The 26223-nt window shown below is 36.7% G+C and overlaps 1 protein-coding gene across 7 annotated transcripts in view; it reads left to right on the forward strand.

Annotated features, from left to right (window-relative positions):
* Window positions 1-26223, forward strand: part of COL14A1 (collagen type XIV alpha 1 chain) — a 254139-nt gene that overhangs the window by 126104 nt on the left and 101812 nt on the right. For all 7 annotated transcript variants that reach the window (XM_074387087.1, XM_039464751.2, XM_039464753.2 and 4 more), the window contains 9 exons: window positions 710-826; window positions 8820-8966; window positions 12708-12764; window positions 15864-16003; window positions 21216-21339; window positions 21550-21693; window positions 23233-23397; window positions 23986-24024; window positions 24211-24349. In XM_074387087.1, the coding sequence (XP_074243188.1) occupies window positions 710-826; window positions 8820-8966; window positions 12708-12764; window positions 15864-16003; window positions 21216-21339; window positions 21550-21693; window positions 23233-23397; window positions 23986-24024; window positions 24211-24349 (1072 nt within the window). The remainder of the gene's footprint in view (window positions 1-709; window positions 827-8819; window positions 8967-12707; window positions 12765-15863; window positions 16004-21215; window positions 21340-21549; window positions 21694-23232; window positions 23398-23985; window positions 24025-24210; window positions 24350-26223) is intronic.

The raw sequence follows: 26223 nt of genomic DNA on the forward strand, positions 1-26223 counted from the left end.
GTACGCATTGTATTTACTTCTTAAATTATAAAAGTATTATATGTTTATTGCATACTATTCAGAAAACACAAGTAAATAAAGGGGATAAGATTTAAAATTACTCCAAATTTTTATTTATCCTTTGCATCCGGTCTTTTTCCTATGAACATGTATTTCCTCTTCTATTTAAAATAGCAGACAGGGCCAGGAATGGTGGCTCACACCTGTAATCCCAGCACTTTGGAAGGCTGAAGCAGGCAGATGGCTTATGCTCAAGAATTTGAGATCAGCCTGAGCAACGTAGTGAAACACTGCCTCTACCGAAAAGCAAACAAACAAACAAAATTAGCTGGGTGTAGTAGCACATGCACGTGATCCCAGCTACTCAGGAGGCTGAGGTGGGAGGACTACTGGAGCCCAGGAGGTTGAGGCTACAGTGAGCTGAGATCATGCCATTGCACTCCAGCCTGGGCTACAGAGTAAGAACCCTGTCTCAAAACAAACAAATAAATAAATCAGCAGATAGACCACATCATGAATGTTTTGCAACCTGTTTTCTTGAGTGATAAAACATTTATCTTTTGTAGACTAACTCATTGAAAATTGATGGATTTCCCAGCTCTGAGTACGCAGCTTTGAATGAAAATTTTTCCAGAAGTTAATTTCAGATTCAGGCATGCTTGTGATATTGTCTGTAGTGTGACACCGTTATGTTTCTATTTTATTCCAGTGTTCTTGGGTGTTACCAATCTCCAAGCCAAACATGTTGAAATGACCAGCTTGTGTGCTCACTGGCAGGTCCATCGCCATGCCACAGCCTACAGGGTCGTCATAGAATCCCTCCAGGGTAAGTACAATCCATCACTTATGTTTTTGTCAAGCATCATGTGTTTGGTTCTTTGCACACCTTTGTGGACAACAAACGTTGTCTAACGCTAACAAGTAGCGTTAGACAAGAGCCCTCTTGTCGAAGAAGCAATTTGTATGGGTCAGTCATGCAGCATATGGAGTCAGGCTGGTTGGGTACGTGAATTACTAAACCTCTGCAAAACTCCCTTTTTCTTATCTGCTAATGGGTATAAACATGGTGATGATTTTTTAGAGTTCTGTGAAGATAAAGCTGAGATAGTCCACGTAAAGCGTTTACAACAGTGCTTTGTGTACTGGAAGCACTCTGAAACTGTTAGCAGCCAGGTAGCCAGGACTAGCATACGTTAAAATTATATCGTACTATAACGTTGGTATTCAATTTCTAGGGATCAAGTTTAAGTTTAATGTTTTTCTTAGTATTTCTTCTTCTTTTGGGGAAGATTGGTGAACAACAAACTCTCATTTCAGAGAAGATGTAATATATCTACACCATCATGAACAAGTTCTTCAGCATCACAGTTCTCATGTATGTCCGTAATTTGGGAGTCTGTTCCAAAGCTGAAACAGTAAAAATGTCTCACTGTCTTTATTAAAAATACCAACAACAACAACAAATGGCCGATTCCCCAAAAGTGAATATCCAGGGCCAGTTAATCTTCATTTCACACTATCAACACGGACACTATTCAGAAAATGAAATCAAATAGAGAAAATTACTAAATCAGATTTATATTAACAATAGAAAGATAATGTCAGCCAGGTGTGGTGGCTCATGCCTGTAATCCCACCACTTTGGGAGGCTGAGGTAGGAGAATTGCTCAGGAAGCAGAGATTGCAATAAGCCGAGATTGCGCCACTGCACTCCAGCCTGGACAACAGAGTGAGGCTCCGTCTCAGAAAAAGAAAAAAAGATATGTCTTATTATTTTGTGGGATTATAGGAGATACTAAATAATCCAAAATGAATTTTTAAAATACTCCAAACCTGGGAGTAAAATTGTTAAAAATGTAGCCTGTTCTTTCTGGACAAATGATCTTGGTTTTCCCATTTCGGAAAAGCAAAAAGACCTAATTATTTCTAGTCCAGATAAGACTGGGTATAGTAGCCCATATTCCTGACTGTAACTACATTCAAAATCCCTAAATCCCATTTTTGATCCAATCCATAAAGTGGAAAGTGTAGTTTAGGAGAGCACTGAGAGCATTTGGAAATATGTCCCCATAGAGTGAGAACTGAGATAGGTGGAACGTACTAGAAGAAATTTCTCCCAACCTGAGCCAAGATATCATGACAGCAGGCAGGCAGCAGCACTGCTTCCTTGAATCCCTGTATATGATGTAAGGATCCTTCCAGGCTGACATTGGCTTGACATAGGGAGTGGTGTTCATCTGGAATAAACATTAAGGGAGAGAAAATCAGGATAGGTCACATGGATTTTGTGATTGTGTTAAATATGATTTATGGGATGCCAGAAGCAGATAAAGCACGGGCAACAATCAGAGGAACAAGTAGGAAATCTTGAGGAGTTACATTTCATATATTTCTATAAATCACACTTTAGTATAGAAGAGTTGACATTTACTGGTATTTGTTAAGGCTAAAAAAAATTACTGAGTGTAATAATCATCCTTCCAAACTATCCCATAATACTTTTATCCTTTTATATGATTTAGGAAATTGAAATGAAGGGATGTGGGTTCCTGTGGATATTTGCTTCCTTTCATAAAAATTTATAACTATATATGTTGACACAACGATGTATAAAAACTGGCTTTATCAGTGGAATCAGTAAGATTCGTAGCTTTTAAAATTAAATGCTTTTAGTTTAGCATATTTACAAAGCAGCTTTGAGACTTTAATCAGAGAATATGATTGATTTGTCTAATAACATTGATCTGGTCATCGAAAACTGCAATAAGCTCTTTCTGAAGCCAAGATCTTTGCTGGCCAGTAAATGAATCCACATTTGCTTTTTATCTTCAAGTTAAGTGAACTTGTACTCCCTCAGTATTAGTTTTAGGCTGCCAGAAATTTTTTCAGCTGAACCTTTATAGTCTTAATTGAACAAGAATGAAAAAAAGTGTTATTCAATTTACTTCTCATCAACATTTGTTGCTGAGAGATTTATGAAAGAGAATTAGCCACATCTCATTCACCCAGTTGTCTTTCTGAGTATTGTTGATCAGCTGGACAGCAAAAGATTCTAATTGACAGCTTGAAAAGGAATGTTGGATGGAGGAGTGAGTGTGGGGGTGGCAGTAGGAAATGTTTTTAGATTATTTTAAACCACACAGTTTAGATCAAGGAATAGTCTTTCTACTTTGGAATGGAGAAGAATTACATTGAGTTTCATAAACTTAAAGAGAAATGTGGTCACCATCCTGATTCACTGGCTTTAAAGGATTTGTGGTAAGATGCCTATTCTTCATGGGCAGATGAGTCCCAGATCCTCAGGTGTTTTGACCGTAATACTGGCTACATTTGCTGTCTCTGGAGAAATTTCAGTCTTTCCACCCCAGGCAAAGGAGATACTAGGAATAAATGAGACCCAGTTTCCCCATGTGTTGGAGAAAAGCTTTATCCCAGTTGACCTCTTTCTGAATGCCTCTGTCAAATACCTACAGTTTGATGGATCATTTTTTTTCATTTTTTCCCATATATTTTTTCATAGCTTGAGCATGTGCATTTTTATTCTGAGATTGAGTCAGTGATGAAGGACTCCACTGTAACCACAGCCGCTGGTCAACTTTCTTCACTGGGCTTCAGCTTCTCTAAAATTATTTCATTTGAGGCTATTAACTGAGGCAGTAACTGCAAACTTGTAAGGTTTTTGTGAGTAGAATAGCCACACTGTATCATTCAGGTTTGTTTATTATATTCGGAGAAATCTAGATGAAAGAAACTTAAGCAAAAGGGTCTTTTATTGGCTAGTATTCTGAGAAGTCCAAAAGTCTCTGGCTGCAGACACATCTGGACCTAGATGTTCAGTGTCCTGAAGATAAAGTCTTGCTCCTTCTTATGTTTTGCTCTCCTCTGCCTTCGTTTTCAGCCAGCCTCTGAGTCAGATCCAGAATTATATTCTCCCAGCTTCCAGCTTACCAGTCTTGGTGAAAAGACAGCTTCTCTTTCTCAATACTTCCAACAGAAGTCCAGGAACTGACTCATATTGGCCTGGTTTGGGTCACATGCCTCTAAATCTGTCATTGAGTGCAAGGGCATGAAATAAACTGACTGCTTGGACGGGTTGCCTTCCACCCCTGTATCTGGTGGTGGTGGCAGGAGGTGGGGTTGTTATCCAATCTTCCCCAAACCATAAAGACCAAGAGTGAGGAGGAATGGATGCAAAGCAAAGGATTTCAGATACAAGACAGGCAAAAACAACAGATGTCATTTACTCGTGTAAATATTATGACATTTTTATGGCCAAGAAAAAAAAAGATTACCAGAAGGACAAGGTCTTCTCAGGAAAGACTGAAATAAAATCTGCTTTTGAGTCAGTCATCCATTTGCCAAATTAAATGATAGGTTTTTGGTTAATCCTAGGACAGTCCAGAGTGAGAGACTGTTGGTTGGTCTTGGTAATTCAGAGCCCTGTGAGAACCTCCGTTAGTTCTGCAGAGGCGCTGGGACTTTTGTCCCTCTCTCCAGCTGTTTTGGAGTTTCCCTGGTACCGAAGGTTGCCTTCAATTTCATGTGTTTATTAATATATGCCAGATAGGCCCAAACACTTTATTCCCACCCTAATCCCCACAACTTGATGACCTTCTTTGTAGCCTGCTTAGATAAAGGTTCAGAAGATGCTCCTCTCGTCCCAATTTAGGTGCCGAGATGTCAGCTTTGCAGTATTGTTTGTTGAGAAGGATAGAGAATTGCAGCATAGTGAGGAGCCTGCCTTACCAAAGACCAGGTCCACAAAAAAAAAAAAAAAAAAAAAAAAAAAAAAAAAAAAAAATATGGAACAAAACCTATGATCAAAATTAAACTTTCTGAAGCAATGGCATTATGAGAAGTATAATTATTTACATAATAAAATTCTATCAGAGTAGTTTCCTGGATGCTGGATATTCGTCGCTTGTGGAACTCAGTAACTACTTGTAGGAATTTTGGTAAGTCAAGCTGGTGGTGTTATTGTCAGCACAACAATAATCCAGAGAACGGATTTAGTCTTGCTTCCTAAGAACGAGTGCACAAATAGAGGCAGATTTTTTTCCTCTGTTCCAAGACAATAAATTAACTTCCTGCTTTTGGCATAAGGGGTTGAGGAAATTAGTCACCATTTGGTCAGTTTGAAAGTTTTCCTTAAGGCAAAGCCAATTGGCCTGAAATGCACATGCCAAAAGCAACACGGATACACCCCATTCATGTAACCCCTCTTTGTTAGTATTGGGAACCAAATGGATACTGTTTGCCATTAATCTTATAATGCTTGTTCCAGTTTTCCAATGGCTTATAGATATATTATTTTAGCAGTAAGATCTACTTATATTCTATTTTCAAGGGTTTTTAAAGTACCTGAGTTTCTACCTGAAATAGGAAATGACAGAAAAGCTCATATCCAGAATTGATTCCTGGAGAGTCCCTGGAAGGTTTGTGGGGGTAGATCAATACAATCCATGCATAAAATTCAGGAGATGTTTGTATTACAGGTGGCTCACAGAAGATTTTAGGAGGCTCTAAGGGATAGCTAAGGGTCAAAAAGATACAATTGTGGGATTCTGAGCCTGGAAACTACAGACTACAGTTGGAACTAAGCAAAGCAGAACAATGAGTTCACCAAATTTTACTTACTATCAAACCCATTTCACTTAATATATAATCTCACAGACACTTTAACAATTTTAAAATGTCATCATTTTGCATAATATTATGAACAAGAAATTTACTCTGTTCAAATACTCAGTATTTACTCTGAACAAATATATTAAGGTTCTACTACAAAGTTCATTTCTGAAACTCTAATATTCACAATATATAAAAATAAATTTAAAATTCTATTTAACAAATGGCTTTAATTCATTTTTATTTTTTAAAATTTGGATTTGTCCATAGACTAAAACGAATGTATTAAGTTTATTCTGATATATGCATATTGTAATATACACATATTTGCTTCAATATATGTATGTCAAAATAGAGATTGAAATGTAGCTAGGTTTGTTACTTATAAAATAGACAAAAATCATCCTGTAAAATTTTTGCATTTTAGACTTTAAAAAGCAACTGGCATGCTTTTATATTTTCTTTTCTTTTTTTTTTTTTTGAGGCGGAGTTTTGCTCTTGCTACCCAGGCTGGAGTGCAATGGCGTGATCTCGGCTCACCGCAACCTCCGCCTCCTGGGTTCAGGCAATTCTCCTGCCTCAGCCTCCTGAGCAGCTGGGATTACAGGCATGCGCCACCATGCCCAGCTAATTTTTTTGTATTTTTAATAGAGACGGGGTTTCACGATGTTGACCAGGATGGTCTCGATTCTTGACATCATGATCCACCCGCCTCGGCCTCCCAAAGTGCTGGGATTACAGGCATGAGCCACCGTGCCCGGCAATGTTTTCTAGATTCTATTTATCTTTTATAAACTCTTCTGCAAATAACATTTTGAAGGAGTGGATAGTTCTTTTTAATGACTAAATAATATGTATAATATATTTAATGAATGCAGTTTTTTTAATACAAGTTTTTCAATCCGTAGAAATAAAGCTTTATGAAGGTTTGATTAAACACATGCAATTTATTGGTAAAATGATCAGTCTAGATGGAAACTTGAATAACTGCTTTTTCATGGTAGCAGTGATTCCTCCTCTTAACCAGTTGTCCATTGAGTAAAAAGAATGACAATGACAGCAGTCTATGCCTATGAAGAAAACACTTTGAAACTCTTTAGTAATGAAAGCCACCCAAGTAGGCTCTGTGGAGTGATAAAGCACTGAGTCATAAGGACTCCTCATCTGATCTCTAGACATCATATTTGCACATTTCATATGCACTTAGAAGCTCTCAGATGGTTTCATTTTGGAAAACCATGTATTTCAGTTACGTTCATTTAGAATATACTAGTGGGAATTAAAGCAACATCCTCTGGAACTGAACTTTAGAGTTCTGAATTCAGGGGGGTGAACAGAAGTGGGTCAAGGGGTAGAAAAATACACTTAGGTAGATGGAGTAAGTTTTAGTAGTCGATAGTATGGCAGGGAAATAATAGTTAACAATAATTGTATATTTTGAAATAGCTAGAAAAGAATTGTAATGTTCCCAACACAAAGAAAAGATAAATGTTTGAAGTGATGGATATCCCAATTACTTGATTGGATCATTACACATTGTATAGAGGTACGAAAAATCACACAAATCCCCCAAATAGGTACAACTATTATCTACCAATTTAAAAAATCTCAGTTCTAATTAGAATGACCTAAAGAAGTTATTAACTTTTTTGACCTTTAGCTTCTTCTCTTTAGATTGTAAATAATTATAAATGTTATAAGAATCAAATGAGATAGTGTATATGAAATCCTTAGAATATTGCCTGGCATGTGATAAACACCATTAAATGTTGGCTATTATTATCTTTATTGCTGCTGTTGTAATAAAATACTAAGCACAGAACCTGGCACATAGTAAACCCTCAAGAAATGATGAATATAATTAATCCAGATTCCCCAGCCTCAGGGCCTAAGGACCAGTACTAGTTCTTCCAGGAGATGCAAAGCAATTTTGCTATGGATGTGGGAACAAAGAAAGGAGCCAATAGTTAGGTCTCTAGAGTTCTTTATGCCTCTGTCATGTTGGGGAAAAAGACAGAGAAGGTGTCATGTGTATTGGCTGTATATGACATGTCTCCTTGGTTGATTAAAAAGAAGAACCAGAAATTGAGAGACTGAGCTTCACAGCATATACAGCCCGATGCTATGTAAGCACCATGACGTTTTTTTCTCAATTAAGGGATTTTCAGAGTGGATGTAGGAAATTTGGAGAGCCTCCTCTGAACTCCCAGGGAATGTCTTTTGCAATTGAAGGAAACCATTGGTGTCAGTTAAAGGCCAAAGCTGAGAGGGAGATACTGGGCAGTGTGTCCCAGTGCTGCTACAAGCTCTTGCCTTCAGTTGTGGCAGCTTTGAAGACAACCTGGACCCATGGACCAGGGCTTCTGAGACCCATGCCTGTATCTTTAGACCATTGCCTGGAAGGGCATCCTGTTGGATGGTAATAAGTTATATGAAGCCCAAAGGAAGTATCCTTTTACGTTATATAACATTGGACTGCATTCAGAGAATCATGTTGACTAAAAGGGAGTTCAGATTGTAAAAATATAGGCTGGACATGGTGGCTTATGCCTGTAATCCCAGCACTTTGGGAGGCTGAGGCAGGTGGGTCACCTGAGGTCAGGAGTTTGAGACCAGCCTGGCCAACACGGCGAAACCCCGTCTCTACTAAAAAAAAAAAAAAATTAGCCCGGAATGGTGGTGTGTACCTGTAGTCCCAGCTACTTGGGAGGCTGAAGTAGGAGAATTGCTTGAACCCAGGAGGCAGAGGTTGCAGTGAGCTGAGATCGCACCATTGCACTCCAGCCTGGACAACAGAGTAAGACTCCATCTCAAAAAAAAAAAAAAAAAAAAAAAAGATTTTACAAAATAAATAAATGCCCTCACATCTGCACCTGTCCAAAAGATCAGTTGAGATGTGTACATATAATTATTTCCATTAATAGTTCTCCATTAAGTATAGAGTTGATCTCAGAAGTCTTTTAATAGTAAGCTTCATTTTTGGACATATAAAATGTGATTTTCCATAGAAAAATACCAGTGAGCGTAGTAACTCTTAGAAGGAAGATACAGTACTTCAAACAAATATGACTCATTCTGGAGTTATCTGATGTGGGATACACATTTCAGAAGCAAATCATCTGTGAATGGCTGTTTTTCAAAAATTTCATATGTGTATGTTTTTGTTTTGTTTTGTTTTGTTTTTATTATAGATACACAAAAGCAAGAATCCACCGTGGGTGGAGGGACAACCAGGCATTGCTTCTATGGACTTCAGCCTGATTCTGAATATAAAATCAGTGTTTATACAAAGCTCCAGGAGATTGAAGGACCTAGTGTGAGCATAATGGAAAAAACACGTAAGTCATGTGTGTTCTCTCCTGATCCCTCTTCCCATCAACACAGAATTTTAGGCATCCCATTTAGAAAAATATTAGCTATTGCTATCTAGGAATATACATAATATAAGTTTTGTTTCTCTTATTCAACCCCAGAATTCATTGCATATGGCCCACTGATGTCATCAGCATGGGTTTTTTATTTCCATTCTCCATATGTGTTTCACAAGGGACTAGAAGACCACGTGATAGCAAAGCAATTGAGACAATGACTTATATTGTGATCCAGATCCATAAGGAACATTTGTGGTATGTGGAGTGTGAAATGCAGTTTGAGGACTGGGCTCTGACATTAAAACAATGGCGTATTACCACAGCCATGAGGATGGGAATGGAGCCAAGATATTCCAACTGGCTGACCCTAGAGTGACTGCTTGCCTAAGATGCTCTTGTACTTTTTCCAAGCTGGCTGCAGATGTGATGCTCCGAAGGGAAAGGCAAAGTATAAAATTGAAACAAAGCTCTTTTTACATGTTCCAAAGAGCGAGGCGGGTGTCAGCTTCTTGAAATGGCTTCTAGTCAAAGATTCTTGACCGTGGGTCCACAAACATTGAAATGGTTTGAAATGTAGTAAATTCTGGAGGCCATCTGTGTGCTTAACTCAGTATCTTGAATTTAAACTTGAAATTCCGGGAGGATTTGTGTCTGAATAGGTGATGGACAATGGGCTTTCTTGGTGACTCATCTATCATGTACATGGCATTTAGAAGGGACTACTGCCTATGTATGGCTCTTCCAGCCTCTCTCTACTTGCAGAGGGAAATCATGCTTGTGTGACCTTCAGAAAGAGAGGACAAAATGTTATGAATTAAATCATCTTTTTTGTAATACAGACATTTTATTTCACAACACTTAAATATGCAGTATTTTATATTCCACATATATTTTTGAGGTATAATTTGCATACCATAAAATATAAGTACACGGTTCAATGATTTTAAATACATGTAATGAGCTTTGTAACTATCCCTACAATTCAGTTTTAGGACATTTCCATCAACCCAAAGAATGTTTCCTGCTGTTTGCAGTCAATCTCCTTTCCCACCCTGAGCCTCAGGCAACCTACTTTCCTTTATTATGCATTTGCCTTTTCTGGACATTTCACATAAGTGGAAATATACCATATGTAGTCTTTTGAATCTGGCATCTTTCATTTGGTAGATGTTTTTGAGGTTTATCCATGTTGTAAATTGTGTCCGTAGTTTGTTTCTTTTTATTGCTGATTAGAATTCCATGTTATGGATTACAGATCATATAATTTTGAAGTTAATAGGAAACTAGTAATACACAAGACTTAGAGTCAAATGGTTTGGTTGAAAATCTTGTTCTGTGCCTTTCTAGCATTGTGACTTTGGGCAATTCAGCATCTCTAAGCTTTTCACTCATCAAGAGAATTAAATACCTACTCTCTTGCCTCAAGTGGTAGCGGTAAACATCCAATAAAAAAATACTCATTGAAGAGCTTTTCAATGTGTATCTCATTGAGCAAGTACTTTTTGTCATCACTATTATTCTTAAAAGTCATAAACTTAAGGCTAGATGTCACTATCAGGCATGTTTTCTCTGGGCCATACTTTTTAAAGTTTTAAAGTAGTTTTTGAGAAGTCAGAATATTGTGCAACACAAAGTATCTTCATGGTGCCAATCTGCTGGAACCGGCTAAATGCTGTTTGTTTAGATAGTGCATGTGCTCTTAAGTTTGCTACTGCATCTTCATGTTTATGCTAAGTTCTTTGTGCTTATTCATTGCTCACCTGACCCCTAGTAACATTTGTGTTTAGGACCCCTGATCTACTTCAGCTTCTCCTATCCTTGGCCCCACATTGGTTAACTAACTAACCTAGGGATAAATCCAATTTGGATAGCTCTGTTTGATGTAAATATTTGCTTTATGTTGGAGGCATCTGTCTTGTAGCTTCTACTCATTGGCTCTGGTTCAATCTTCCGAAGTAATGCAGGTAAAGACTATTCCCTCTTTATGTGACAGGCCCTCACATCCTTGAAGACAGAGACAATCTGTACGCCACATACAGAATATAAACATGTGTCCCCAGTTCACTGTGGTTCTTCTTAACCAAGAGATTCTTTGGCCAGATGTTCTGCCCAATCATATCAATCTGGCTGTTGTAGTCTCTTACTGATTTCATTCTTGATTTATTGACCCAACTTATGAGATGCCTCAATTTTTCATATTAAATAGGATGCACAAGTATTAAGATGACTACTTGCAAAAATTTTAAAATTAAAAAATATGACTTTAGAAACAGGTGGGGCTTTTAAGAAAGTTTTGCAATGCTAGTTACAAAAAAATTCTTTTTTTTTAATTTTGAGAGTTTTTAGCTTCAAAAATTGTCTTTAAAAATAACAGTGATATATATTCATTATAGCAAAACAGAAATGTATAATGTGCATTGTCAACCTCCCTATTTCCTTGTTTTTCCTTTTCAGAAATATTTCCTTTTCACACACACACACACACACATTTGTGAAAAATAAAAAGCACATATATATGAAATATAAAAGGTATATATATATATATGTGTGTGTGTTTATGTGTGTGTACCTTTTATTTTTTCACAAATGAGATTATGCCGTGGTATTCTGTGACTTGTTTCACAAGACAATTCATCTTGAATATTCTTTCTTTTAGTAAAACATAGTTACCTCATTCTTTTAATGTTGAATCATTTTATTTATTTTATTTTATTGGATCTTAAAGTTGGAAGAGACCTTAAAACTCACCTCTCAGCCTTCCTTACAAAGAAGAAATTCCCTTTATAAAATTTTTGCAAATGATCAGTCTGTCTGAGCTCAAATCTTTCTAGCTATTTGGTGCTTAGTATTGCCTGAGGCTAGACATCCCCTCTATGAATCTCTATGATTTGCGGAGGGTTTTCCTGAGTATTAAACTGGAATAACCAGAAGAATTTTCTTAGTTTTTCTTAAATCTTTAGTGTCAAATAGGAACTAGAAATGAATACATATAACAGTATATTTTATGTTTACCTAATGACACCACACCTTCCTGGTGCTTTGCTGCGTGAGCTGGAATGAGAATTGAGAATCACTGCTCTGATCTAACTGTCTCCAGGTCCTTTAACTAAGTCACACCTCTGCAGAGTACGTGGACTTGTCATCCTGCATGATCCAGGTTGAAAAGATCCAAACACACTTCAGCCTGCCAATGTTTACATTTGGTCCTCAAACCTGAAAGACATTTCCAAATGCAGTCTGAGCAGAAGAGAGTGAATCGGAGTCCACCAGTGACCAACATCCTGAGGGATGCAGGATGGAAAGGGAACAGTGCTACTGAGCGAGGATTGATGGTTCATCCTTAAACATAATGGAAATGAAGTTTATTGTGTGTGTGAAAGCAGTTGGAGACAAACGTTCAAAGGGGTTGGGGGGATTCCTGCCTTAAATCAACGTTAGAACCACTTTGTAGTTGACAGTTTGATTTCATTGACTCCTGCTGGGTAAACTGAATGGTAGCAAAATGGCATTTCAAGCCTTCAGTCTGAGGATGAGACGATGGAAGGAGTCAGTTTTCACAGGCTGTGGCTGATTTATAGCAGCCATTCAATTCTCAGAGAAGACAGTTGTCAAAATCACTGACTCCCCTGAATATTTATTACGCCATGACCTTCCTTTCTTCCACAGATGAGATAGCTAACTGATGTCCCTTCTGTCTATCCTTTACAGAATCTCTTCCTACACGACCACCAACTTTTCCTCCAACCATTCCACCAGCAAAAGAAGGTAAAAGAGTAATACAATAATGATCTGATTCTAGGTTTAGGATTTGTGTTGGCTTTGTTTGCCTGTTCATTTAAAACCAGGGTATTAATAAAGTATATTTATTGTGCTACCTAATTTTCTCCTTAATACAAATGTTTATCAACCATGATGGGCTTGAATGATATTATTTAATAATAAATTCTGCACATAAAGAGTGGATTTACTAGCAGAATTGCTTAATATTGATTTTTTGAGGAAATATCAGAGCAGTAACATTTATTAAGAAACAATAGTTACATAATTTGTAAGTGAAAATCCAGTTTGTAATTCCTCGGATACAGTAATTGTTTCCCAGCCTACCTCTGAAGTGTCTCAGTTGTTTTTTTTTTTTTCTTCATCACCACAGTTCCTCATCACCTTTTATCTAAGCTATTAAGGTAACTTTAAAAAGGCCCCCAACAAAGTAGTGATCATTATTTTCTTTATTTCATTAATGAACTTCTATTAATCCTGCTATTTATTCTCAAAGCTCTTATGGTAGGCATGGGAAATACAGTAATAATACATGATTGCTGCTGTCTGCTTATTTTTAGTATTAAAGAGAAATAGGTTCTTCCATAGATAAGTACCAATCAAGTTTATGAGTTATAAAAGAACAATTGTATTATGGTAGCCCAGAAGTGGGAATGGTTAATGCTGCTGCAGATTAATGACCCATAAAGGAAGAGGAATTTGATCTACATATTGAAGAATGAGAGATAAGTAATGATATGAATAGCTTTCGGTGTCAAGAGTGATCCAAGCGCTTAATGGGTTTAGGGAACCATAAATGCTTTAGTGTGGCACTAAAGAGAAAAGAATGAGGGTAGAGTTATAGAGTGGTTAACATGAAAAAAAATTAGGAATATGCGCTTTATCCTGTGGGAAATGACTTACCATGAGAATTTGTAGGAAGGAAGGGTGATCTGATGAAATCTGTTTAAGAACAATAACGTTGGCAAAATAGGGAGAAGGGACTGGAAGAATGAGAGGAGAAAGTAGAACATGTTAGAAGGTTGTATTGCAAGAGTTCTTCCATTTATAATGCCTTTTAAAGTGTCTGTTACATGCCAGGGAAACAATAAAAAATGAATTGTTCTGAGCTTAAAGCCAGTGGATTCAAATGCTGCAGAGAGTGGAAGACACAAAGAAACAGAGGCAATTAAATATCTAATAAAACTCAACATTCATCCTAGGATGGCATGCAAAGTCTTCATGAATCAATCTACTTCACAAAATTATTTCATAGAATACATTATATAATAGCAAAATTGTACAACTCAGGGTTTCCCATACATGTCTTAGGCTGTCCTGCATCTTTGAATGCTGTTCACCTTACCTGGAGTGCCACACTCTTCTTCCTGCTTCCTTTCTAGCCTTCTTTAGTCTCAATTATCTATGGTTATTCTCATGATTGGAACTGAAGACAGAATCCTAGTTGATAAATTTACTAATGAGACACTTCTGATGCAGATATTACAGAATGCTCTGAGGTCAGAATATTTTTATTTATAGCTGAGTGTGGATATTGTTCAGTAAACATCCATGACTGCTTAGAGAAGACAATGTGATCTGGAAAAGTCTGTGTGATTAAAGATTGATAAAGTAGAAACATTGGTTCTGAGATTTTCATCATAATGGTTTTAGATGGTGCTTTTGCAACTTGAATGCACTGTGTATTTTAGGCTTTATTTGTTCTGGGTATATTTAATTTAAAAGCCAATAAATCTTTATTATTAAAGTAATACTAAATATTTATTAAACAAACATTAAAAAGTAGAAAAAACTTAAAAGAAGAAAATTAAAAACACAGCTTTCTATCCCAGAGGTAATTCCTTCATGCATGTTGATGTATTTTCTTTCTTTGATTTACTAACTAAATTTTTCATTTTAATACATTTTTAATAGAATTTGTTATTATTTCAAAAGTGAAACCTAGTTTTCATTTTTGTCTTTCCATGGAAACAGAGGACCTGTTTATAAAATGCTGAATTAGCAAATCTTCTGATTCCTTTCAAGTTCAAACCACAAATTTGTAAAATTGTATAAATTTCAGAATTCATGAGAACAACCTCATCAGATCAGTACTTCCCCTAGAGTATTAGCTTACTTGGAGATGGTTGATTTTATATTATAAATAGCTTTAAGGGAATGAAATTGTACTTAATAAAAACCAAGTGAGGTTTTTCTTAGAGGAAAGAGAAAGGCATATTATCTCATAGAGTATTTGTGTGCAATTGGCCTAAGATTAAAAGATTCAGATTATTGAAGAGCAAATTGTTTGCTTTATCATAAAACAGAGTTAACTGCAATGATCTACCCTAATGAAGAGGAGGAAAGGCATATATAATCTGAAACAGCACATGATACCAAAAAAGAACTTGTAAAAATGTTCTCAGTAGAGTAGGTTTTTATTGCTGTAGTTTGCTTTGTTTAATTCTTTTTACTTGTTTGAGTGCTTTGTAGATATCTGTAATACCTACTGACAGTACTTTCCCTTGGCTAGCATTCATGTACCGTTCTTGACATGTATCAGTGGGCTATAGAAGGACAGAGACAGAATTTTTTTTTTAACCAAGATTAGGATTTGTTTGCTTATGGCTTCAGCCCAAATCTGGTTCAATTTTATCACATACTTTTCTGCTGAGATTGAATCGCTCTGAAATTAACTTACTAATTCAATAAGGAGAGGACAGGATGCACAGAGTGATAGCATGTCCTTTTCCCCAATCAGTTGGCACCAGACAGTCTTCAGTGACACTTCTGTCTCTAAATCCCCTTAATCCCATCTTTTCCTAGTCCTTCATTTTCATTCTTTTGGGCTGAGAACTTTTTCTTTCTCTATTTCCACATGCATAATAGAAGCTTCTTAGTCATGAATAAGAACCTTGGGTATAAAAGAGTCATTACAGCAAAGAAGCGTAGTGAGCAGGAGTTTGGAATATGAACGTTAAGAAGTTTATATCTTTCCTTTGAAAAAGAGCTTCACTTATCAGAGGACAACCATTATTTGTCTTATTGGTTTAATAATTACTAAATTGTTCCCTTATCTCTGACTCAAAATTCACTGTTGGTCTTCAGTATGTAAGGCGGCCAAGGCTGACCTGGTATTTATGGTGGATGGATCCTGGAGCATTGGAGATGACAATTTCAATAAGATCATCAACTTTCTGTATAGCACTGTTGGAGCCCTGAACAAGATTGGCACAGATGGAACCCAAGTAAGGCTAATAATACATAAATAATTAATTTATTCTATGTATTTAGAAGTTGTTTCTCCAGCTCTTATTACAGCTACTTGTCAGGGACTGTAGGTCAAGAACTGTAATGACTGGACTTAACCTTAAATGAAAGGATAGACAAGTCTGTGTTTGGAAGCAGCTTGTTAATGCCTGGTGAACCTCCAGAGGATGCCTATCCTTAAAAGGTGTTGAGTTCAGCAAACTAAAACAAGGTAGAAAGTCCATGTCCAGGGATTTTTGAAATTTATGCTAAGGTAGAATGTCTCCTTTAATGATACACATGATATTTTCCCTGCCCTTAAGGACTTTAAAAACTTGAAAGGAAAAGGTTAAGGTCACACATTACTATATATCATGTGGAACATGAAACAAAATTATTCATTTAACAAATATGTATCAAGGATTTATTCTAGCCATGTACTATACTGTAATAATGAATGCCAATCAGTGTCTCTAATTTCATGGGGCTCATATTCTTAAAAGTAAGGACAGAAGACATTATCAGTCAGAATGGCTATTATTAAAGAGGCAAAAAGCAACATATGCTGGCAAGATTGTGGAGAAAAGGGAACACTTATACATTGTTGGTGGAAATGTAAATTAATTCAGCCATTGTGGAAAGCACTTTGATAGTTTCTCAGAGAACTTAAGACAGAATTACCAAACCCAGAAATCCCGCTATTGGATGTATACACAAAGGAATATAAATCATTCTACTATAAAGACACATGCACGCACATGTATGTTCATTCCGGCACTATTCACAATAGCAGACATGAGATCAACCTACATGGCCATCAGTGGTAGGCTGGATGCAGAAAATGTGGTACGTATACATTGTGGAATATAATGTAACAATAAAAAAGAGTGAGATCGTGTTCTTTGCAGCAACATGGATGAAGCTAGAGGCCATTATCCTAAGCAAACTAATACATAAACAGAAAACCAAATACTATATGTTCCCACTTATGAGCTAAACATCAAGTACATATGGACACAAAGAAGGGAAGAACAAATACCAGGGCCTGCTTGAGGGTGGAGGGTATGAGGAGAGTGAGGGTCGAATAACTACCTGTAGGGTAATGTACTGAATCTCTGGATGATGAAATAATCTGTGCATCAAATCCCATGACATCCAATTTACCTCTATAACAAATATGCACATGTACCTCTAAACCTAAAATAAAAGTTAAAAAACAAATAAAGAGAAAAGAGACAGAGACAGATATAAACAGGCAAACAAATAGATTCACAAGGTAGGGATGTAAGCTATGAAAACAGAGTGATGAGATTTAAAGATGTCAGGGGATTACTCTAAATTTTATGTGACGGTTATTTTTAATTGGTCAGCAAAGACCTCTTTGAGGAGATGCCTTTTGAACTGAGATGTGAATGATGCAGACTTGAAGATCTGAGAATGGCATTTCCAGACAGAGAAAGTGATAAGTACAGAGGACCCAAGATGAGAATGAGGTTTGAAACTTCACACCCCAAAACTCGTGGCTAGAATGTGGTGGGTGAGAGTGTGAGAATAGAACAGGTGGAAGAAAGTAGGCAAAAGCCAGATCATCTCGGGTCTTATGGACCATCAAAGGAGTTGAATATCATCATAAATGCAACTGGAAGTCACTAGATTTTAAGGAGAGACAAGATCCGATGTTTTAGAAAAAAGATTACCCCAACTTCTTTGTGGCGTGTGAGTACTAATAAGAATAAGAGTGGAAGCAGATAGACCAATCAGGAAGATGCTCTCATGGTCCAGCAGAATGGCCTGGACTAGGGTGGTAGCAATGAGGTACACTGAAACAAACAGATTTGGAATATATTGTGAAAGAAGGGCTAAGAAGATCTGGGCACAAGCAGTACCGTAAGAGAATAGGTACTTTGCAGAAACCTTACAAGACAAAAGAGATTATGGTCCTATTTTTAGCCTCCCTGAACAAAATTACTGTTAGGAAAGAATTCTGAATCCAGCAAAAGTAAGTTTCATAACTGGAGGAGAATTAATGTCATTTTCAGGCAAACAAATGCTGAGGTAATTTGTCACTACCAGACCAGCCCTACAAGAAATACTAAAAGAAGTTCTAAATTTGGAAGCAAAAGTTCGATATACACCAGAATATAACCTCTCAAAAGTATAAAACTCATAGGACCTATACAACAATAACACACTGAAGAAAACAAAGTACTTAGGTAACAACATGGTGAGTGGAACCGTACCTCACATCTCAGTATTAATGTTGAATGTACATCGCCTAAGTCCTTCACTTAAAAGATACAGATTAGAAGAATGGATACAGAATCACAAACCTGATATCTACTGTCTTCCAGAGACTTACCTAACATGTAAGGATTTGTATAAACTCAAGATAAAGGGGTGAAAGAAGATATTGCATGCAAGTGGAAACCCAAAGCAACCAGGAGTAGCAATTCTTATGTCAGATAAAACAGACTTTAAAGCAATAATAATAAGAAAAGACAAAGAAAGTCATTTTATAATAATAAAAGGATTAACCCAACAAGAAGATATTATAATCCTAAATTTATAAGCACTTAACTCTGGAGCTCCCCAATTCGGAAAACAATTACTACTAGACCTAAGAAGCGAGACGACAACACGATAATAGTGGGGGACTTTAACACTCCACCTCCAGCAATAGACAGATAATCAAGACAGAGAGTCAACAAAGAAACAATGGACTCAAACTACATTCTAGAACAAATGGACCTAAGATGATTTTTCAGAACATTCTGTGTAAAAATTGCAGGATATACATTCTTCAAATCAGCATATGAAGCATTTTCAAGATAGATCATGACAGGCCACAAAACAAGTCTCAATAACTAACTTTTAAAAATCAAAGTCATATTAGGCATCTTCTCAGACCACACTGTAATAAAACTAGAAATCAACTCCAAAAGGAATCCTCAAAAGTATACAAGTACATGGAAATTAAACAATTTGCCCCTGAATGATTTTTGGGTTAACAATAAAATCAAGAAGGAAATTTAAAAATTCTTTGGAATGAATGGTAATACTTAACTAAGCTGTCAAAACCTCTGACATACAGTTAAAAACAATTCTAAGAGGAAAGTTTATAGCACCAAATGCCTACATCAAAAAGTCTGAAAGAGCACAAATTGATAATCTAATGTTACACCTCAAGGAATTAGTGAAACAGTTAAACCCAAAGCTAATAAAAGAAAAGAAATAACAAAGATCAGAGCAGAACTAAATGAAATTGAAACAAAAAAAAAACCAATAAAAAACTCAACTAAACAAAAAATTGGTTTTTTGAAAAGATAAACAGAATTGATAGACAATTAGCTGTATTAACTAAGAAAAAAGAGAGAAGATTCAAATAATCTCGATTGGAAATGAAAATAGAGACATTACAACCAATACCACAGAAATACAAAAGATCATTCAATACTATTATGAGCACCTCTATACACAAAAACTAGAAAATCTGAAGGAAATAGATAAATTCCTGGAAACAACAACCCTCCTAGATTAAATCAAAAATAAGCCCTGAACAGACCAATAATAGCAGTGAGATTGCATCAGTAATTTAAAAAAATTGCCAAAAAAATGCCAGTTGCATTCACAGATGAATGCTACCAGACATTCAAAGAAGAATTGGCACCAATTCTATGGAAACTATTAGGTTGGTGCAAACCACAATTACTTTTGCACCAATCTAATATTCTAAAAGGTTAGAAAGGTAATTCTCCCTAAATCATTCTATGAAGCCAGTATTACCTTGATACAAAAACCACTAGAGTACATAATGAAAAAGAAAATTACATACCAATATCCCGATGAACATAGATGCAAAAATACTCAACAAAATACTAGCTAAACAAATGTGATGACACATCAAAAACATAATACACTGTGATCAAGTGGATGTCATCACCCAAATCAAGAAGAAAACAAGTATCTCATCAAAAGTTGGGAAATGGCATAAATAAACATTTCTGGAAAGAAGATATACAAATGCCCCACAAGCATATGAAAAAATGCTCAACGTCATTAATCATCATGGAAATACAGATTAAAACGCAATGAGATACCACCTTGTCCATGCCAGAATGGCCATTATTAAAAGTCAAAAATACTTTTAATATTTTTGACTTTTAATAATGTCAAAATGGTCAAAAAGTTCAACAGGAATAAATACAAGTTGTAAGAACTGAAACCAGAAAGTTTCATATAGTAGTGGCTGAGAAACAGATTTTGGCATAGAATAGACCTATCTTCAACTGTTGACTCTGCCAGTGACCACTCTTGTGGGGATGCTGTGCAAGCAACTTGTCTTTTGCAGCTCAGTTTCCTCAAGTGTACGGTGAGTAGAATAGTAGTAATTACCTCATAGGTTTACTTCATAAGAAAGTCTTTGTAAAGAGTCCAACTCTGATTCTCAGACATTTGTCAAGTTACCAAGCTTAGGTTGCCATTTTTAAACTGTCAAATGAGATGGCAAAAATCCTACATGCTTGAAAGATTTTTTTTGAAACTACTTCCTGAAAGTACTTAAAGACACATGTGCTCCTATGTTCCTTGCAGCACTATTCATAATAACAACCATGGAATGCCCATCAATGGCGGAGTGGATAAAGAAAATATAGTGCACATACAGCAAGAAATACTATGCAGCCATTAAGAAAATGAATAAAATCATTTTCTTTGCAGCAGTACTAGTGCTGCTGGAAGCCATTATTCTATGCAGGTTAACACAGAAACAGAAAACCAAATATTGCATACTCTCACTTATAACTGGGAGCTAAACATTGACTAGACATGGCCATAAAGATGGGAACAATAGCCACTAGGGTCTACTAGTAGGGGGAGAATAGAAGGAGGGTGAAGCTTGAAAAACTATCTATTGGGTACTGTGCTTACTACCTGGGTGACAGAATCATTTGTACGCATCTCAGTGGCATGCAATTTACCCAGGTAACAAACCTGCACAATATACCCTCTGAATATAAAATGAAAGTTTTAGAAAAGATGTATTTAATTCGTCTTCAAATTTGGTATGTAACTTGTATGGAAGAAATTTTAATCCAAGGAGATTTTGCAATGAATTAATGAAGAAATTAAAACTACAGGTGATATTGTGCTATTGCTCTCTGACCCAGTGGAAGTCTACATGTGCATAAAAATGAATACACCTTCTCTCTCCAGGTTGCAATGGTTCAGTTCACTGATGACCCCAGAACAGAATTTAAACTAAATGCTTACAAAACCAAAGAGACTCTTCTTGATGCAATTAAACGCATTTCATACAAAGGAGGAAATACAAAAACAGGTATGACAAAACAAACACCACCACCACCACCAACAGCCTCAAAGTAATTCATCGTTAGTAACTACTGAAATGACCTTTTGTTTTAAGGTGTAGTAATTTTTTAAAAGATATTTTTTTCATTCATTTAAGAACTTTGTTCCCACCCTTTTCTCCCCAGAAAAACAAAAATGGGAGGGAGTAAAATCTAACTGTTGTCTTTCTTTGTTTCAGGAAAAGCAATTAAGTATGTTCGAGATACCTTGTTCACTGCAGAGTCAGGTACAAGAAGGGGCATCCCAAAGGTTATTGTGGTTATAACTGATGGAAGATCACAAGATGATGTGAACAAAATCTCCAAGGAGATGCAATCAGATGGTAAGATACATAAACAACAGTGGCTATTAAATGTAATGCTAGAATTGTTATTTTTCAAAAACAAAAACAAATTTATAGGCTGTAATAGCATCACTTAAATGTTTTAAAATATTTCTTCATATTAACTAGACATTGTAATATTAAAAATACTTTCTGGTACACAAATCTGTAATTGTACTGTTTTGTTAGAAAAACAGGTTATTTTCTCTTAACACTTTTGTTACACACCGTATGCCCTTTATAAGAAAATCAAGCAATTAAATATTGTAAGAAAAGGACCAGGGAAAGAACCTTATTACATAAACTCCTTAGCCTCTTAATCATACCCAAATGCCCATCAGTGATAGACTGGATAAAGAAAATGTGGCACATATACACCATGGAATGCTATGCAGTCATAAAAAAGAATGAATTCATGTCCTTTGCAGGGACATGGATGAAGCTGGAAACCATCATCCTCAGCAAACTAACACAGGAACAGAAAACCAAACACTGCATGTTTTCACTCATAAATGCAAGTTGAGCAATGAGTACACATGGAAACAGGAAGGGAACATAACACACCAGGGCTTGTTGGGAGGTGAGGGGCAAGGGGAGGGAGAGTATTAGGACAAATAACGAATGCATGTGGGATTTAAAACCTAGATGGCAGGTTGATGGGTGCAGCAAACCACCATGGCACATGTATACCTGTGTAACAAATCTGCATGTTCACCACTTGTATCCCAGAACTTAAAGTCAAATAAATAAGAAGGAGAGAGATGGAGGGGGAGAGGAGGAGGAGGAGGAGGAGGAGGAGGAGGAGGCGGAGGAGGAGGAGGAGGAGGTGGAGGAGGAGGGGGAGGGGTGAGGGGGAGTGGAGGGGGTGAGGGGGAGGGGAGGGGGGAGGAGGAAGGTGGGGAGGAGGAGGAGGGGAGGGGGGGAGGAGGAGGAGGAGAGGAGGAGAGGAGGAAAGGAAGGGACCAGGAAAGAACTTTATTACAGAAACTCCTCAGCCTCTTAATCTGTAAAATGGAGATTCTCACAGGACTACTGTGAAGATTAAATTACATAACCTATCATGGCAAATAGTCATTCTATTTACTTGTCAAGCATCACATGGTGACCCAACTTAGGTTGCTAGCCCTATTAAGATTTCAGTTTCTACTTCTAAAAAAAAAAAAAAAAAAAAAAAGCAGATAAGTTCAGTGTCTCTGTTTCAAGTATATTTCATGCCACAAATGTTAAAGTAACTTTTAAAAATATGCAACCTTAGAGATATTACTCAAATGCAAACTATTTCGTCGCAAGCACAGATTGGGGCCTCGGTCTTCTTGGGTTTCTTTAAAATGGAAAGTTTCTTTAGGGGATGATGGAATCATTATCACATAATGAAATATATACATACAGAACTCTGACAAACCGTAAAGAATGAATTATCCACCCCCACGGGCCTTCCTAAATAAACATATTTTTAAACATTTGGACGTGTCTTATATTACATTATTTGTGTTTTGTACAATTTAAAGTAATCAGAAATCTGTTCTCTGTCTGCCATAGGCTATAGCATTTTTGCAATTGGTGTGGCAGATGCAGACTACTCAGAGTTGGTTAGCATTGGCAGTAAGCCCAGCGCACGCCATGTCTTCTTTGTGGATGACTTTGACGCCTTTAAGAAAATTGAAGATGAGTTAATTACTTTTGTCTGCGAAACTGCATCAGCAAGTTAGTTCTTTGGAATTTGTACTTACTCGTGTTTTTTAATGGCTGAAATATTTGATACTGGTTAAATAATGAGTCTCATTTTGATCTGAGAAAAGAATATTGACTTCCAGAGCTGCTTGTTACACACTAAAGTTCTGTGGCTTTGAGCCTGTGGAAGTAAACCTGCCCTCCTCTGTTTAAAGCTTAGATTGATAAAAAAAAAAAAACCTTCCCTAATCAGTTGAGTCTGTGTTTAAAAGCAACTGTGGCTAAACAGATGTAGTAAATAATTTTCAATGTATTAAGATGTAAACTGTATTACATCACCTGGGCTACACGTTACAAGGAAGATATGTCCCAATACACGCTCTAAGGTGATAACTATTGATTTTAATCAGCCCAGGAGAGAAGGAAGGTACGGCCCTTTAGTTGTAATAAGGGTCCTTTGTGCATTTCAATCCTTAAGAAACCGCAGAAAACCATGATTTGGATCCTCTCCACAATCCACTTCCGGAAAGATTGTATTAGTTTCCTGTTCTCAGGACAGGGAAAGCGTATGTTTGTGAAATATCTGAATTAGAGTTTTATTTTGTTTGTTTGGTTTTCCAGCCTGTCCAATGGTACACAAGGATGGCATTGATCTTGCAGGTATGCTTTATCACAATTTTTTTCAAACACAAATATATTACATGCCTCTCATTTGGGGATGGGGTTTCTGTTTTTATTTTTAAATCCTTAATAGAAAAATATTAAAACATAAAATTCTAAAGTGCCATATTCTGTATGTTTATTCTTTTTTTACATTTTTTTTTTTTTTTTTTTTTTTTTTTTTAGGATTTAAAATGATGGAAATGTTTGGCTTGGTTGAAAAAGATTTTTCATCAGTGGAAGGGGTTTCTATGGAGCCTGGTACCTTCAATGTGTTTCCATGTTACCAACTCCATAAAGATGCCCTCGTTTCCCAGCCAACCAGGTTTGTTTCCATTGCAAGATTTTAAAGTCAGTCCTAAGTTTATTATATCTCACTGTGAAAATGATTCAACTTGAAATATGGTGTAATAGTCCCTGGTAGGATTTTCCACAATGTTTAGAGTAGATGATATTTACGTTTCTTTGTTTAAAAACGTTGGACTCACACATACTGCGGATTGAACTTTAACATCTGCTGATCTGAGACAACGTATAAAGATGATTGCTGGGTGCTGTGGCTCATGCCTGTAATCCCAACACTTTGGGAGGCCAATATGGGAGTATCACTTGAGGCCAAAACTTTGAGACCAGCTGGGCAACAAAATGAGACCCAGTCTCTACTAAATAAATAAATATATATATATATATATATATATATATATATATATATATATATAAAATAAGCTGGGCAATGTGGTGTGCACCTGTAGTCCCAGCTACTCTGGAAACTGAGGTGGGAGGATCGCTTAAGCCCAGCAGGTTAAAGCTGCAGTGTACCATGATCATACTACTGCACCTCAGCCTTAGTGAAAGAACAAGACCCTGTCTTAAAAAAAAATGATACTTACATAGCACTACTACCAGGCATCGTTGTAAATGCTTTATGTACATCAACTCACTCAAACCTCCACACACCTCTATGAAAGTAGATTCCAGTATTATCTAAATTTTACAGATAGTGAATCAGAAACACAAAGAAGCTAAATTACTTGAGTGAGCTCACATAGTTAAATGGCAATGTTGGAATTTGTATCCAGCAAACAGGCTCCAGTGCCCAGACCTGGAACCATTTCACAGTAGTGCTGTAGTTCAAATGGTTTTGATTTTTGTGATAGTCACAGTAGCAACCCTAGAAAGTTGAAGAGTAGTAATCAGGTTTGTGAAAAATTGAATTATTTAGCTGCTTTATAGATACATTTGCCTTATCCTTGTTTTTATCTCTGAATCCCCAGAAAATTAGATAGTGTCTGTCCACATTGAGGGTGGATCTTCCCCATCTGGTTCACTCAGACCCACATGCTAATCTCCTCTGGAAACACCCTCACAGATATACTCCAAAATAATGCTTTGCCAGGTTTCCAGATACTCCTTAATCCAGTCAAGTTGACACCTAACATTTACAATCACAGGACCTTTGTCAGTTTATTTGCTGATGTGTCTTAACTGTATGTTGCAATGTCTGGCATATAGGTGACCCTCAAAAATACTTATTGAATGGACAGATGAATTAATGAATACATAAATAAATATTTTTATCTAAGCAAACTAAACTTTCATTTTCAAACTTATGCTAAATTTTCACATTTATTTGTTCAATTAATAACTATTAGAGAGTTTCTACTATATGTAAAGGGCTGTATTATTTTTGCTTGGAGGAAGATTTAAAAAGTAAATGAGTGATCACCTTAGTTGTTAGAAAGAGAGACAAGACTATATTGTAGGTTGGGCTCTTCAGGAAGCAGATTTTCCAGCAGATGTTAGCATGTGGGAAGACGATAAGGGTGTTCCCTCGTGGAACGGAAGGAGGAAGCAGGATGGGGCAGAGGGAGAAGTCACACTGTGAATAATCTCAATAAAAGCCTTCACTCACCCAGAGGAGTTCTGTAAATGGTATGGCCCTTCAGAGCTGTCTCTCATTGGGTTCAGGGGTTCAGGTCATTATACTTCCTCAATGACCAGTCATTGAAAAGAAGTTACCTAATAAGGTGGCTTGACCTTGGGAGAGGCATTCTTTTTCAGCCAGGACAATTTCTGAAGGGGGATTGGTGTCCGAAAAGTGTCTGTAGACAACACTCCCAGGACCAGAGGTAATGTACCCTTAATTTGAAGGTGGATCTGGATGGTGCAACACAGATGGGAATGCAGTTGACTACAGTG

This window comes from Saimiri boliviensis, chromosome 15 (genome assembly GCF_048565385.1).
Source record: "Saimiri boliviensis isolate mSaiBol1 chromosome 15, mSaiBol1.pri, whole genome shotgun sequence".
In the NCBI taxonomy this organism is placed as follows: domain Eukaryota; kingdom Metazoa; phylum Chordata; class Mammalia; order Primates; family Cebidae; genus Saimiri; species Saimiri boliviensis.